We start from the raw sequence: 14,835 nt of genomic DNA, 5'->3' as shown, positions 1-14,835 counted from the left end.
GCACGTTGTGTTAGCTAATCCAGGTTTATCACAAGCTCACTGAACTGGACCGCTTAGTGCTGAAGTACGTAGCGTGTTAAAATCGTCTGTCTTCGGTTGCAACACTCATTACTGAGTTCCAAACTGCCTCTGGAAGAAACGTCAGCACAAGAACTGTTCGTCGGGAGCTTCATGAAATGGGTTTCCATGGCCGAGCAGCCACACAAGCCTAAGATCACAATGCCAAGCGTTGACTGTAGTGGTGTAAAGCTTGCCGCCATTCTGGAGTAATGAATCACACTTCACCATCTGGCAGTCCGACAGACGAATCTGGGTTTGGCAGATGCCAGGAGAACGCTACCTGCCCGAATGCATAGTGTCAACTGTAAAGTTTGGTGGAGGAGGAATAATGGTCTTGGGCTGTTTTTCATAGTTTGGGCTATGCCTCTCAGTTCCAGTGAAGGGAAATCTTAACGCTACAGCAAACAATTACATTCTAGATGATTCTGTGCTTTCAACTTTGTGGCAACAGTTTGGGGAAGGCCCTTTCTTGTTTCAGGATGGCAATGCCCCCGTGCACAAAGCGAGGTCCATACAGAAATGGTTTGTCGAGATAGGGGTGGAAGAACTTGACTGGCCTGCACAGAGCCCTGACCTCAACCGCATTGAACACCTTGAATGAATTGGAAGGCCGACTGCGAGCCAGGCCTAATCGCCCAACATCAGTGCCCGACCTTACTAATTCTCTTGTGGCTGAAGGAAAGCAAGTCCCCACAGCAATGTTCCAACGTCTAGTGGAAAGCCTTCCCAGAAGAGTGGAGGCTGTTGTAGCAGCAAAGGAGGGACCAACTCCATATGAATGCCCATGATTTTGGAATGAGATGTTCAATGAGCAGGTGTCCACATACTTTTGGTCATCTAGTGTAGCTGGGGAAGTTCCTGATACAACACTCCCTTCAACATGTTTCACTTGCTCCCTGTTTCCTACCAAACTCCTCCCCTCCTTTCCTCAATCCCTCTCTCCCTCCATCCCTCTCTCCCTCTGTCCTGCTAACCTCATCAGTCCCTCCAGTAAAGGTCTGAGACGTTTGTAGGTGTCGCCGGTCATTTAAGTGATGCTGGCCGTGGCCCCTGACCTTCTGCTTCTCCCTCCATGCCGCTCTCCAGCCTTCCTATATCATTCACATCACACATCACGTCTGAGACGTTTGAAGGTGTCCGAATCAAAGTGACGCTCGTCGTTTAGTGACGTAATTTTGTATAATGGCCCCTAGGAGCAGTGCTGTCACCTCAGGTGGCTGCTGCAATTAGACAGACAGACAGACGGGGAAAGAGGCGGGAAGGCAGACAGACAGACAGACGTGTCAATGTTACTAATGAGAGCCGATAAGAATAGAGAAGCGATAAATCACACTGACACCGATGACACTTGCCTCTCCTTCACACCAATGACATGCAGCTAGATACCTGGCTCTGCTCCGGACACTGATGGGTTAGGGCCCATCACGAAGGAGGGAGGGAGAGCGAGATGGATGGAGAGGGACAAGTAGAGAGCAATGGGGGGAGAGAGAGGTTAGTTGATGTATGTGTACGTCTGCACATTTGTGAGATTTGTTGAAGTGTAGCTTTTAGCTGGCCTGACCGAGTAGTTAGGGAGACAAGGTGGAGGGAGAATGAGGAAAGAGGGAGGCAGAGAGAGAGAGGGAGGCAGAGAGATCTATTCCACTTGCTTTGGCAATGTAAACATATGTTTTCCAAGCCAATAAAGCTATTTTAATTGAATTAAATTGATACAGGGACAAAGAGAGAGAGAGAGAAAGGGAGTAGCAGATTGAGCTTATTAATGGAGCTGTCCTAGAACAGAGCAGATCTGCACAGCTGGGACGCAGCAGCTGTAGACAAGGGCAGGGGGTAGTACACACACACACACACACACACACACACACACACACACACACACACACAGAAATCGCTCAACCTTATGTAAAAATACAACACAACAAACACACCAATCTCTCTATCCTCCCTCCCTCTTTCTCCCCCTGTTCCCCACTTCTGTCATTACTGCTCTCCAGCCATTCCTAATTGCCTTCTCCTTCTCTATCTCATTAGTTTCTTGTCCTTTCAATCTTCAAGCCTAGAATAATCAGGAGTTTTGGGCAGTAGCATTCACCCAGCCCCTAAAATCAGTCAGATCAGGTGGCCATCTTGACTAGAAGCCCTGCTGCTGTTAAAGACAAACAGATGAGATGACAGAACTTTCCCTGTTAAAACCACATTGCTACTGCTAAAAGTGTCATTCCAAGTGTGGGTGTGTGTGCGCGTCTACTTAGCCCCAGAAGCCCCTCATCCCTACTTAAGATGTGTAGAGTACCTCACCCCAAACACACAACACACAATCCACACACACAACACAAGTGGTTTCCTGGATGAATGAAAACCTGCATTGTGTTTAACACATTCTCATATTCGTATGTCTCAATTTAGTTTCTTTGAATCTGTTGTGACTCACTTTTTTCTGTTGATTTTCATGGTTTTAAAATATATATATATATATTTTGTTGTTGGAGAGTACTAGTGAGGAGAACACTACTGTGTAGTTCTTTCCCAGGTGTGGTAAATAAATGTGCCACTGGTAGGCGCCAGTGGACACGATTTGACTTGACCGAATGGTCTCGTGGCATTCTCTCCCCTCAGCTCAGAGAAACACAATCACTCTTAAAAAGAGCGAACACTGACTTCTCTTTAAAGCCTCTGTTTTTGGAGAGTCCGTGGTATTTTACCTGCACATACAGATCACTCGCAAGCTCAGAACTTAAGAGTAGGGATTTGTTCAGGATAACCCTTTTTCATCTCTCTCTCGCGCGCACTTCCCCTCTTTTGCTACGTATACCTTCACTCCCTGTTTTGTGTTTGCCTTTTTTCTCTACCCCCTTCCCCTCGCTTTCTGTCTCTAGTGAGTTCGTGAAGTCTGAATATGAACTAACTATGTTGTTGTTTTGTGCTTTTCATCCACAGGCTCGGAGGCATCATATCTTCCTACAAAATAGTCCCAGATGAGATCGACGAGATTAAGGTGAAGATCTCCTCCCTCCTTTATTTATCTCTCTCTTACAGCCCTCCCTCTCTCTCTCTCTCTGCCCCCCTTTAGCTGCATGCTACATAGTGCCCACTAGAGCCCACCTCAGGCTGTAGTTCAAAGGTGACACCGTTTTGGATTCTCACATGTATTCTCTCTCACTACATGAAACACCCATCTTGGAAACAGTTGTTCCACACAATGGGTGCATCTCAATTGTCTTTCAATGATGCCTCGCATCCTCTCTCTCCGTGCTTCCTTCTCAAAACACCGAGGTCTGATCTTCTCCCATGCGTTTTGAGAAAGAGAAGGGAGGACGCGAGGAATCAAGGAAAGACGATTTGAGATTCACCCAGTGCTTTAGAGATTCACCCGCCTCTGTTGTCTGTATGATTTGACACTGCTTCCAGCCAATAGGGTGGTCTCTCTTCTCTGTTTCCTCAGGAGACATTGGTGGACTGGTGTGATGAGAAGGAGCTGAACCTGATCCTGACCACAGGAGGTACAGGCTTCGCCCCTCGTGATGTCACTCCCGAGGTACATGGGGACCCCAAAGTTTGTGTTTGTGTCCATGTGAGTGTGGATGAGTGTCGACCCTAGTTGTAGTGTAAGCCGATGTAGCTGTGATTGCACGCGTGTGTGTTGGTTGGCACCTGCATGCATGGTCAGCGTGCATGTTTATGTGTGTATTGTGTTTGTCAAACCGTAGATTGTCTTTGTGCTTTTTTATGCTTTGTCAGGTTTGTCACATTACAGATAAATGAAACATTTTCTTTCATTCTGTTATAATTTCATATGATATATCTTGCATATTTTGGAAATGTGTGTATGAGTGTCATATTTTCTGGTTGTTGTGTTGAACATTTTTATTGTGTGTGTTAGTGCGTGTGTGTGTGTGAGAGAGAGAGAGGGAAAGCCCGGGGTTACTACTGGCTGCTGGCTGTGAATGTCCTTTCTCTCTCTTTCTCTCCCCTTCTCTCTCCTCTCTTTCTTTGATCCGTCCTCCTCTCCTTCTCTACTAATGTGCATGTTTGACGTGTCATTCAACTCGAGGGCACACAACGTCACTATTCTTAAATCAATTCCCCCCCCCCCCCCCCCCCTCCCGCTGGGATAGAACGAACAGGGGCTGCCAGAGGGCATTTCTCCCTAGGGGATTGAGGGGTTAACAGGGGGTTACACACACACACACACACACACACACACACACACACACACACACACACACACACACACACACACACACACACACACTTACAGGTGAGGGGGTTTGAGCTAAAGAAAGAAACATCAACATGTCAACATACTATCTGCCTGTTTGTCTGTGGCTACCGCTCATTGGAGTAGCTACCCCAATCACAAGGGTGTTAGCAGTGGATGTGGCAGTTGTATACTTAAGCAATAAGGTACGAGGGAGTGTGGTTTATGGCCAATATACCACGGCTAAGGGCCGTTCTTATGCACAACTCAAAACGGAATGCCTGGATACACCCCTTAGCCGTGGTATATTGGCCATATACCACAACCCCCCGAGGTGTCTTATTGCTATTATAAACTGGTTACCAACGTAATTAGAGCAGTAAAAAGACATGTTTTGTCATACCCGTGGTATACGGTCTGATATACCACGGCTGTCAGCCAATCAGCATTCAAGGCTCAAACCACCCAGTTTATAATACAGTAGATTAAGCAGTAGCTGTTGCCTGTTGCTAACCCTGCTATACTGTAGGGGCACGTTATGTGGAGTGTAGGCAGGTGACTGTGCCGTAAAGTAATTGTGCCCCCGCTCCCCCTCTCTTCTACCCTTGCTCCCTCCCCATACCGCAGGCCACCAGAGAAGTGATAGAGCGCGAGGCCCCAGGGATGGCGCTGGCTATGCTGATGGGCTCCCTTCAAGTCACACCTCTGGGCATGCTCTCCAGGCCTGTCTGTGGAATCCGAGGGAAAACCCTCATCATCAACCTACCTGGCAGCAAGAAGGGCTCACAGGTAAGATCTGATGTGCGCGCGTTCAAGTTTTAGTTTTAGTCACATGAACAAGTACGGCGAAAGGCTTAACTTGCAAGCCCAACCCAACAGTTCGGTATTCAATAACAACAAGTATAAGAAATAAGAGGAGAAGCTATGTACAGGGTCAGTACCAAATGTGCAGGGATACTGAGGTAGATATGTGCAGAGATAAGGAGAAAGTGACTGGTAACAGGATAAATAATAATCCTAGTTATGTCAACGGCATAAGTGGTGGGTAGTGTGTGTGTGCGTAGTGATTGTGTGTGTGCGCAAGAGTGTCAGTGTAGGTGTGATGGGTGGATATACATGTAAAAAGGGCTGAAAAGTGACTGGTAGCAGGAATATATAAATACTGTACTAATGGTAATATATATGTAAACATGAGTATGCACACGAGTGTGTGAATGTCTGTGTCCCTCTGAGTGTGTGTGTCTTTGTGTGTGTTTGCGCCCGTGCAATACACCTGCTGTGTATTACTCTCCCTGACCTCTAACCTCTGACCCCTAACTCTCTCCTCCTACAGGAGTGTTTCCAGTTCATCCTGCCCGCTCTGCCCCACGCCATTGACCTGCTGCGTGACGCGGTGGTGAAGGTGAAGGAGGTTCACGATGCCCTGGAGGACCTGCCCTCACCCCCGCCGCCCCTCTCCCCGCCTCTCACCCTCAACAGCGTCGCCTGCACCCAGACAGAGGAGAAGGTGACACTCTTTAGCTCTTCTGTGTTTTTTAAATGTATTTCACGGTGGAATAAAGGGGTAGGGAGAAGGAGGGCGGGATAGAGAGAGATTGTTGTGTTGTTTTTGTGTGTGTGTGTGTGTGTGTGTGTGTGTAAGAGGGTGCTTGGCTACCGTATGTTAAAAGGTCCACGAAAGGGGACACCTGAAATATTGCTGCGCCCGAGTGCTTTATTCCTGCCCAATAATCACAGAGTTTTCACTTCACAGAAGACTTTGTAGCAGTACTTCTTTTTGATCGTTATATAGCTGCTGTTACAACGTTTACCATGCTACTGTAATGGTCTTATCAATTGTTTTGATGTTTATTTTATGAAGTACTGCACCTTCAATTGTGGTTCTTCTGCATGAGTTGTTCTTTACTAATGAAGTGTATTATTACTCTAAGGGTGTGCAGTGTGAGGATGATGAAGAGGAGAAGATGAAGGACATCGGGGCGGCGTCCACCGAGGACCACCACCACACCCACTCCCACCACCGCCACTCCCATTCCCACGGACACAACTCGCACATCACCGCTGCCGCCATCGCTGCTAAGGTAAACACATTGTGAACGCGGTGGGATAATGTGCTCTGCTGGTGGCTATGAATGTTACATGAAGCACTCTGGGGTAGTGGTAGGAGAAGCCCTGTATCTTAGTTCATTATATTACGATTAGTGGCATGGTCAGTTTCTCATATCCTAAAGGCCATCGGAATGAATCATGATGATTTGAAACGGAGGAGGTTAAGCACAAAAAGAGGGATCGACGGAGGAGGGAGGGAGGGAGTGATGGGGAACGGGGTGAGTTGGAGGTGAAGAGGAGAAGAGAGAGGGCTGAGGGAAGGATTAGTGAGGAGGAGAGGGATTTGAAGCTCGTTAAATGCATGTATTGTCTGTTTCATTATTATCCTCTGTCCCTGTTCACTCCATTACTGCGTTGATCCATCCCCATTGTGATGTTGGGATACGTCACTCATAAATCCACGTCTCAATGTGTGTGTGTTTTGTACGCATGTGTGTATTTGCCTGATTTGTATGTTCATGTTGTTGTCCCATCCTGTGTTGACCCCGTGTACCATATCCATCATCAGAAGGGGAAGCCCCAGCAGCACCATAACCATGCTGTTGTCATGGCAAAAGGTAGCCACTATCTACCTGGCCTGCTATCTGACCTCCCCCCAGCCCCACGTAATTTCACCTGCTCCTGCTCTGGAGACCAGCCGGGAACGGTAAGACCCCCTCAGAACCGCCCACCCACCCTCATGTCACACGTCACCCCTACATCACATACCGGTGTACTCTGCACGTCACCTCTTCCATTAACATACAAACGCCATAGATGAATCTCAAAAGTGCTCGATCCCGTCCTCTCTCCACCGCCTTCACAGATCCGAGGAGGGGAATCTTGGGAGGGGAGAACGCGAGGAATCGAGGAGGGACTTTTGTGGTTCACCCCGTCTTGTGTTGGTTCATGACGTGTGGTGTATCGCTAGATGGAGCCAAGGCAATGTTGTTGGCGCACGCTGGGTTAGCCTGTGTTGCTAATTAGCCGAGTGGGGTTCAGTGCTGGGCTGCCAGTAAAGCTTATTGTCTTAATTAGCGCATCGCTAAGCCCATAGCGCTCCAATGGAAACCCCCTGTAAATCCCACTGGCCCTCCCAGGGCCCGTTAGCACTGCTCGAATGAGCCGCACGGATCAGTCGCAGATCCACACATCCACAGCAGTAGCCCTGGGGGGAAACTGTGGGCCTGCCAGGCCTGTTTGTCTCCTCACAGGCTCACAGTGTGTCTGGATCTACACACACACACACAGGGTTTAACATGCTTCTGGGGCATTTGTCTACTGATGCTTCTAATGTAAATCATGTTGTTACACTTATTAGAAACGTCTGACTTGCCAATTGGGAAAACAGATGATCTGGAGTCACCAAAAAACGTGGACTGACTGACCAATCGGTGTGTGCTTTCGAGATGTCTTGTCTCTCTGTGTATAGTAGAGATCTCAGTGCTGTTTGTGCACACAGCTTTCCTCTCTGCCTGTGTGTAGGAGTCGCAATAACAGGCTATAACTTCTCTCCATAGATCCCAGACAGCATCATCTCCAGGGGTGTACAGGTTCTTCCCAGAGACACAGCCTCTCTGAGCACCACACCCTCTGAGTCGCCACGCGCCCAGGCCACCTCGCGCCTCTCCACCGCCTCCTGCCCCACACCCAAAGTAAGACACTTCCTGTGCCCTATACTTACACCTACCCCACTGCCCATCCATCTGTCCCTCCTGTACCCTATACTCACCCAGCCTCACCCAGTCCTGTCACCTCCTAACCCTCCCTCCACCTCGCTGCCTCCCCCTCGCTCTGTCCCACCAATGCTGGGAGGTGAAGGCATATTGCTCCTCAACTCATACCCTCTCCTCCATGGTTTTAGAGGAGGTCCTCTATTGGATCCCTATGGTTCCGTAACTCTGAGATCAGGTCCAGAATGTTGTCTGTTGATTGGTTGGAATTATAGGCTCCTCCCCTTCACCTCAATTCCATCCTATCCCCATGCTTCGCTTTAAAATGCTAACGTTTCATTTCTTGACGGTAGAAACGTCCTGCGATTGGTCAGATCAATGACCTCTGCTGGACTGTCCCATTTTAATGATTTGATGGACAGGTGTCATGTCTATCTGTGTCAAATTGCACGGTGACTCTGTGGAAACAAAGAAACCAACCAAAGACTTGACATGCATGTTGCTGCTGCTGTTTTCATGTCCTAACGCTAACCCCCCCCCAGTTGAGGTGCCTTGCCGAGGTAATACGTGATCTAAACTCCTTTGTGTTTCCAGTGATGATTAATGACTTTATATTGGGCTGCGTTTTGGTTCAGGTGTTTCTGGGTCTTGTGTAAAGTGATCTAAACTAAGTTGACGTGATATTACTCACCATGTTTGTAGCGATGCTTAATGTGTATAGTGCTCTGACTCTGGGGGAGTTGCTACTTCAGGGGTTTTGGGGTTTGTCTGAGTTGCTGGGATTAGAAAAGATGCCTGTGTTCCTCACAATGTTGCTGAGCTAAAAGAGAGGACGAGGGATAGGGGGGGGTGTAACTTGACTAGATCAGACTGGTTGGCAGACTTTGTCTTTCAGCACTAAGCCTGTTCTCATCATGTTTTTTAACTGGTAGGCCTGTTCTGTGGATTGTGGCTTGCCAGCCACTGTGAGCATACTTTCATCCCCTTATAGTGCTTTGATTGTAAGGCAACGGGACAGAGAGTCTGGCTTGAGCTTGTGTTGCGTTTGTCATGCACCTGGTGAGGTGGGGGGAGGGGGGTCCTAGGGAAAGGCTCTATCAAGCAAGGGGAGCTTCTCTTTTTAGTGGTTTGTTTCTGTGCTTGCTGTCATGTTTCTTTCAGAGTGCCCTTCCCCTCTCCGTCACAGCCCCATAAGGCCGCATCAACTGGGTAAGAAAGAGTGTGTGTGTGTGTGTGTGTGCTTGCAACAAGATCTCATAGTTTCCCTTCGAAATTCGACGTATTATAGATGAATGTCTATTTTTGACGCATTCATTCTTTGTGGTTACAGGGTTAAAACAGCAACGACTCAAAGGGTTAAGTTTAGGTATTAATTCTGAGTGGTTAAGGTTATTGATATGGCTTGGGGAAGGCTTAAAACAAACTAACTTAAAACGACTATTACCATCAGTTATCATCAGTATTCTCGCGGCACGCTAAAGCAGTGGTCTAAGCAGCGCACTCTGGCTCCGAGCATCACGAGTTTACTCCCAGTGTTGGACAATATATATATTTTTTAGGTAAACGCCATGGAAGGCATATATCGACTTTCTCAGGACCTTTTCAAACGTCCGAGATCGCAGTGTGTTTCTAGTGATCAATCTGGTGTGCGTGTGTGCGTGTGTGCGTGTGTGCGTGTGTGTGTACCCTATGCAAAGCAGTCCTCAACCTGCATCAATAATCCCTATAAATGTAAATGAAGTGCAGTTGTTGATTGAGCCGATGCAGATAGGCAGAAGCATAGAGAGGCAGAGACTGAGAGAGCTATGCAGCACCAGGCTGTATTAACAGTCTAAGCCATAGTGTGTCGTGGACAGAATTCTTATGTTCTCCACAGCACCCTCTGTTGGGGAAAATGTGTACTGTACCCTGTGGTATAGACGGGTTGGTTGTTTAGCAACAAAACCGATGTGTGTGCAACTATGGGGCAAAACAGACGGCGTTGGCTTAGATAGTTTACATATTGTCAACAATGTTTAGTCTCCAAATGTTTATGAAAAATGTAAGTGCACAATGAGCCCTTGTCTCTCAAAATACATCGTTACATTTGTGGGTTAGCTAGCTAGTGAATTATTTATTAGCATTGACATTTATTTTTTTTATTTTTTTATTTCACCTTTATTTAACCAGGTAGGCTAGTTGAGAACAAGTTCTCATTTACAACTGTGACCTGGCCAAGATAAAGCAAAGCAGTGCAACAACAACACAGAGTTACACATGGAATTAACAAACATACAGTCAATAATACAATAGAGAAAGTCTATATGCAGTGTGTGCAAATGAGGTAGGATAAGGGGGTGAGGCAATAAATAGGACATAGTGGCAAAATTATTACAGTATGGCAAATTAAACACTGGATTGATAGATGTGCAGAAGATGAGTATGCAAGTAGCGGTACTGGGGTGCAAAGGAGCAAAATAAATAACAATATGGTGATGAGGTAGTTGGATTGGCTATTTACAGATGGGCTATGTACAGGTGCAGTGATCTGTGAGCTGCTCTGACAGCTGGTGCTTAAAGTTAGCGAGGGAGATATGGGTCTCCAGCTTCATTGATTTTTGCAGTTCGTTCTAGTCATTGGCAGCAGAGAACTGGAAGGAAAGGCGACCAAAGGAGGAATTGGCTTTGGTGGTGACCAGTGAAATATACCTGCTGGAGTGTGTGCTACGGGTGGGTGCTGCTATGGTGACCAGTGAGCTGAGATAAGGCGGGGCTTTACCTAGCAACGACTTATAGATGACCTGGAGCCAGTGGGTTTGGTGACGAATATGAAGTGAGGGCCAGTCAACGAGAGCATACAGGTCGCAGTGGTGGGTAGGAGATGGGGCTTTGGTGACAAAACGGATGGCACTGTGATAGACTGCATCCAATTTGCTGAGTAGAGTGTTGGAGGTATTTTGTAAATGACATCGCCGAAGTCAAGGATCGTCCAGATTGTCTAGCCCTGCTGATTTGTAGGGGTCCAGATTTTGCAGCTCTTTCAGAACATCAGCTATCTGGATTTGGGTGAAGGAGAAATGGGGGCGGCTTGTGCAAGTTGCAGTGAGGGGTGCAGTGCTGTTGACCGGGGTAGGGGTAGCCAGGTGGAAAGCATGGCCAGCTGTAGAAAAATGCTTGTTGAAATTCTCAATTATCGTGGATTTATCGGTGGTGACAGTGTTTCCTAGCCTCAGTGAAGTGGGCAGTTGGGAGGAGGTGCTCTTATTCTCCATGGACTTTACAGTGTCTCAGAATTTTGGGGAGTTAGTGCTACAGGATGCACATTTCTGTTTGAAAGTGCTAGCCCTTGCTTTCCTAACTGCCTGTGTATATTGGTTCCTAACTTCCCTGAATAGGTGCATATCGCGGGGGCTATTCGATGCTAATGCAGTACACCACAGGATGTTTTTGTGCTGGTCAAGGGCAGTCAGGTCTGGAGTGAACCAAGGGCTATATATGTTCCTGGTTCTACATTTTTTTGAACGGGGCATGCTTATTTAAGATGGTGAGGAAAGCACTTTTAAAGAATAACCAGGTATCCTCTACTGACGGGATGAGGTCAATATCATTCCAGGATACCTGGGCCAGGTCGATTAGAAAGGCCTGCTCGCTGAAGTGTTTTTGGGAGTGTTTGACAGTGATGAGGGGTGGTCGCTTGACCGCAGGCAATGAGGCAGTGATCGCTGAGATCCTGGTTGAAGACAGCAGAGGTGTATTTGGAGGGCAGGTTGGTTAGGATGATACCTACGAGGGTGCCTGTGTTTATGGATTTGGGGTTGTACCTGGTGGGTTCATTGATCATTTGTGTGAGATTGAGAGCATCAAGCTTAGATTGTAGGATGGCCGGGGTGTTAAGCATGTCCCAGTTTAGGTCACCTAGTAGCACGAGCTCTGAAGATAGATGGGGGGCAATGAATTTGCATATGGTGTCCAGGGCACAGCTGGGGGCAGAAGGTGTTCTATAGCAAGCGGCAACAGTAAGAGACTTGTTTCTGGAGAGGAGGATTTTTAAAAGTAGAAGCTCAAATTGTTTGAGCACAGACCTGGATATTAAGACAGAACTCTGCAGGCTATCCCTGCAGTAGATTGTAACTACGCCCCCTTTGGCAGTTCTATCTTGTCGGAAAATTTTATAGTTAGGGATGGACATTTCAGGGTTTTTGGTGGTCTTCCTAAGCCAGGATTCAGACACGGCTAGGACATCCGGGTTGGCAGAGTTTGCTAGGGCAGTGAATAAAACAAACTTACGGAGGAGGCTGTGACGATGAAAGAGATATTGTCTCTAGAAATATAATTTAAACCAGGTAATGTCACCGCATGTGTGGGAGGTGGAACTAAAGTGTTAACTAAGTCGTATTGAGCAGGGCTAGAGGCTCTACAGTGAAATAAGGAAATGATTACTAACCAAAACAGCAATGGACAAGGCATATTGACAATAGCGAGAAGCATGCGTTGCCAAGTGATCATAGGAGTTCAATGAATCCCAGAGCAAAAGCAAAGGACCCTGTGAAGAGGCTGGAGGAAACGGGTACAAAAGTATCTATATCCACAGTAAAACGAGACCTATATCGACATAACCTGAAAGGCAGCTGAGCAAGGAAGAAGCCACTGCAAGCCAGACTATGGTTTGCAACTGCACATGGGTCAAAGATCGTACTTTGTGGAGAAATGTCCTCTGATCTGATGAAACAAAAATAGAACTGTTTGGCCATAATGACCATTGTTATGTTTGGAGGAAAAATGGGGAGACTTGTAAGCCGAAGAACACCATCCCAACAGTGAATCACAGGGGGGGCAGCATCATGTTGTGGGGGTGCTTTGTTGCAGGAGGGTCTGGTGCAGTTCCCAAAATAGATGGCATCATGTGGAGGGAAATGATGTGGATATATTGAAGCAACATCTCAAGACATCAGTCAGGAAGTTAAAGCTTGGTTGCAAAAGGGTCTCCCAAATGGACAATGACCCCAAGCATACTTCCAAAGTTGTGGCACAATGGCTTAAGGACAACAAAGTCAAGGTATTGGAGTGGCCATCACAAAGCCCTGACCTCAATCCCATAGAAAATTTGTGGGCAGAACTGAAAAAACGTGTGTGCGAGCAAGGAGACCTACAAAACTGACTCAGTTGCACCAGCTCTGTCAGGAGGAATGGGCTAAAATTCACCCAACTTATTGTGGGAAGCTTGTGGAAGGCTACCCATGTTTGACCCAAGTTAAACAATTTAAAGGCAAGGCTACCAAATACTAATTGAGTGTATGTAAACTTCTGACCCACTGGGAATGTGATGAAAGAAATAAAAGCTGAAATAAATCATTCTCTCTACTATTATTCTGACATTTCCATTCTTAAAATAAAGTGTTGATCCTAATTGACCTAAAACATGGAATTATTACGAGGATTAAATGTCAGGAATTGTGAAACTGATCTTAAATGTATTTGGCTAAAGTGTATGTAAACTACCGAATTCAACTGTGTATGTATGTATAAACAATCTCAGGAAAGAATGAAACGTCCTCTCACTGTCAACTGCATTTATTTTCAGCAAATTTAACTTGTTTAAATATTTGTATGAACATGAGATTAATCAACTGAGACAGACTGAACAAGGTCCACAGACATGTAACTAACAGAAATTTAATAATGTGTCCCTTAACAAAGGGGGAGTCAAAATCAAAAGCAACAGTCATTATCTGGTGTGGCCATCAGCTGCATTAAGTATTGCAGTGCATCTCCTCCTCCTGGACTGTACCAGATTTGCAGGTTCTTGCTGTGAGATGTTACCCTGCTCTTCCACCAAGGCACCTGCAAGTTCCCGGACATTACTGGGGGGAATGGCCCTAGCCCTCTCCCTCCGATCCAACAGGTCACAGACGTGCTCAATGGGATTGAGATCCGGGCTCTTCGCTGGCCATGGCCCGAACACTGATATTCCTGTCTTGCAGGAAATCATGCACAGAACGAGCAGTATGGCTGGTGGCATTGTCATGTCAGGATGAGCCTGCAGGAAGGGTACCACATGAGGGAGGAGGATGTCTTCCCTGTAACACACAGTGTTGATATTGCCTGCACTGACAACAAGCTCAGTCCGATGATGCTGTGACACACCGCCCCAGACCATGACGGACCCTCCACCTCCAAATCAATCCCGCTCCAGATTACAGGCCTCGGTGTAACGCTCATTCCTTCAACGATAAACGCGAACCAGACCATCACCCCCTGTGAGACAAAACCGCGACTCGTCAGTGAAGATCACTTTTTGCCAGTCCTGTCTGGTCCAGCGACGGTGAGTTTGTGCCCATAGGCAATGTTGTTGCCGGTGATGTCTGGTGAGGACCTGCCGTACAACAGGCCTACAAGCCCTCAGTCCAGCCTCTCCCAGCCTATTGCGGACAGTCTGAGCACTGATGGAGGGATTGTGCGTTCCTGGTGTAACTCGGGCAGTTGTTGTTGCCATCCTGTACCTGTCCCGCAGGTGTGATGTTCAAATGTACCGATTCTGTGTAGGTGTTGTTACGTGGTCTGCCACTGTGAGGACGATCAGCTGTCCGTCTTGTCTCCCTGTAGTGCCGTCTTAGGCGTCTCACAGTACGGACATTGCAATTTATTGCCCTGGCCACATCTGCAGTTCTCATGCCTCCTTGCAGCATACCTAAGGCACGTTCACGCAGATGAGCAGGGACCCTGGGCATCTTTCTTTTGGTGTTTTTTTAGAATCATTAGAAAGGCCTTTATTGTCCTAAGTTTTCATTACTGTGACCTTAATTGCCTACCGTCTGTAAGCTGTTAGTGTCTTAACGA

The 14,835-nt window shown here is 47.1% G+C and overlaps 1 protein-coding gene across 17 annotated transcripts in view; it reads left to right on the top strand.

The window, feature by feature from the left end:
• LOC129812062 (gephyrin-like) overlaps positions 1–14,835 on the top strand; it is a 113,777-nt gene that overhangs the window by 63,682 nt on the left and 35,260 nt on the right. For 10 of the 17 annotated variants that reach the window (XM_055863981.1, XM_055863980.1, XM_055863975.1 and 7 more), the window contains exons 3-9: positions 2,998–3,055; positions 3,503–3,631; positions 4,886–5,047; positions 5,592–5,765; positions 6,190–6,339; positions 6,876–7,013; positions 7,867–8,001. In XM_055863981.1, coding sequence (XP_055719956.1) covers positions 2,998–3,055; positions 3,503–3,631; positions 4,886–5,047; positions 5,592–5,765; positions 6,190–6,339; positions 6,876–7,013; positions 7,867–8,001 — 946 coding nt within the window. The remainder of the gene's footprint in view (positions 1–2,997; positions 3,056–3,502; positions 3,632–4,885; positions 5,048–5,591; positions 5,766–6,189; positions 6,340–6,875; positions 7,014–7,866; positions 8,002–14,835) is intronic. The other 7 variants (XM_055863986.1, XM_055863984.1, XM_055863988.1 and 4 more) reach the window with 3 other exon arrangements.

The sequence above is a fragment of the Salvelinus fontinalis genome, chromosome 15 (genome assembly GCF_029448725.1).
Source record: "Salvelinus fontinalis isolate EN_2023a chromosome 15, ASM2944872v1, whole genome shotgun sequence".
In the NCBI taxonomy this organism is placed as follows: domain Eukaryota; kingdom Metazoa; phylum Chordata; class Actinopteri; order Salmoniformes; family Salmonidae; genus Salvelinus; species Salvelinus fontinalis.
The sequence above is the reverse complement of the archived record's forward strand: the minus strand, read 5'-3'. Positions and strand labels throughout refer to the sequence as shown.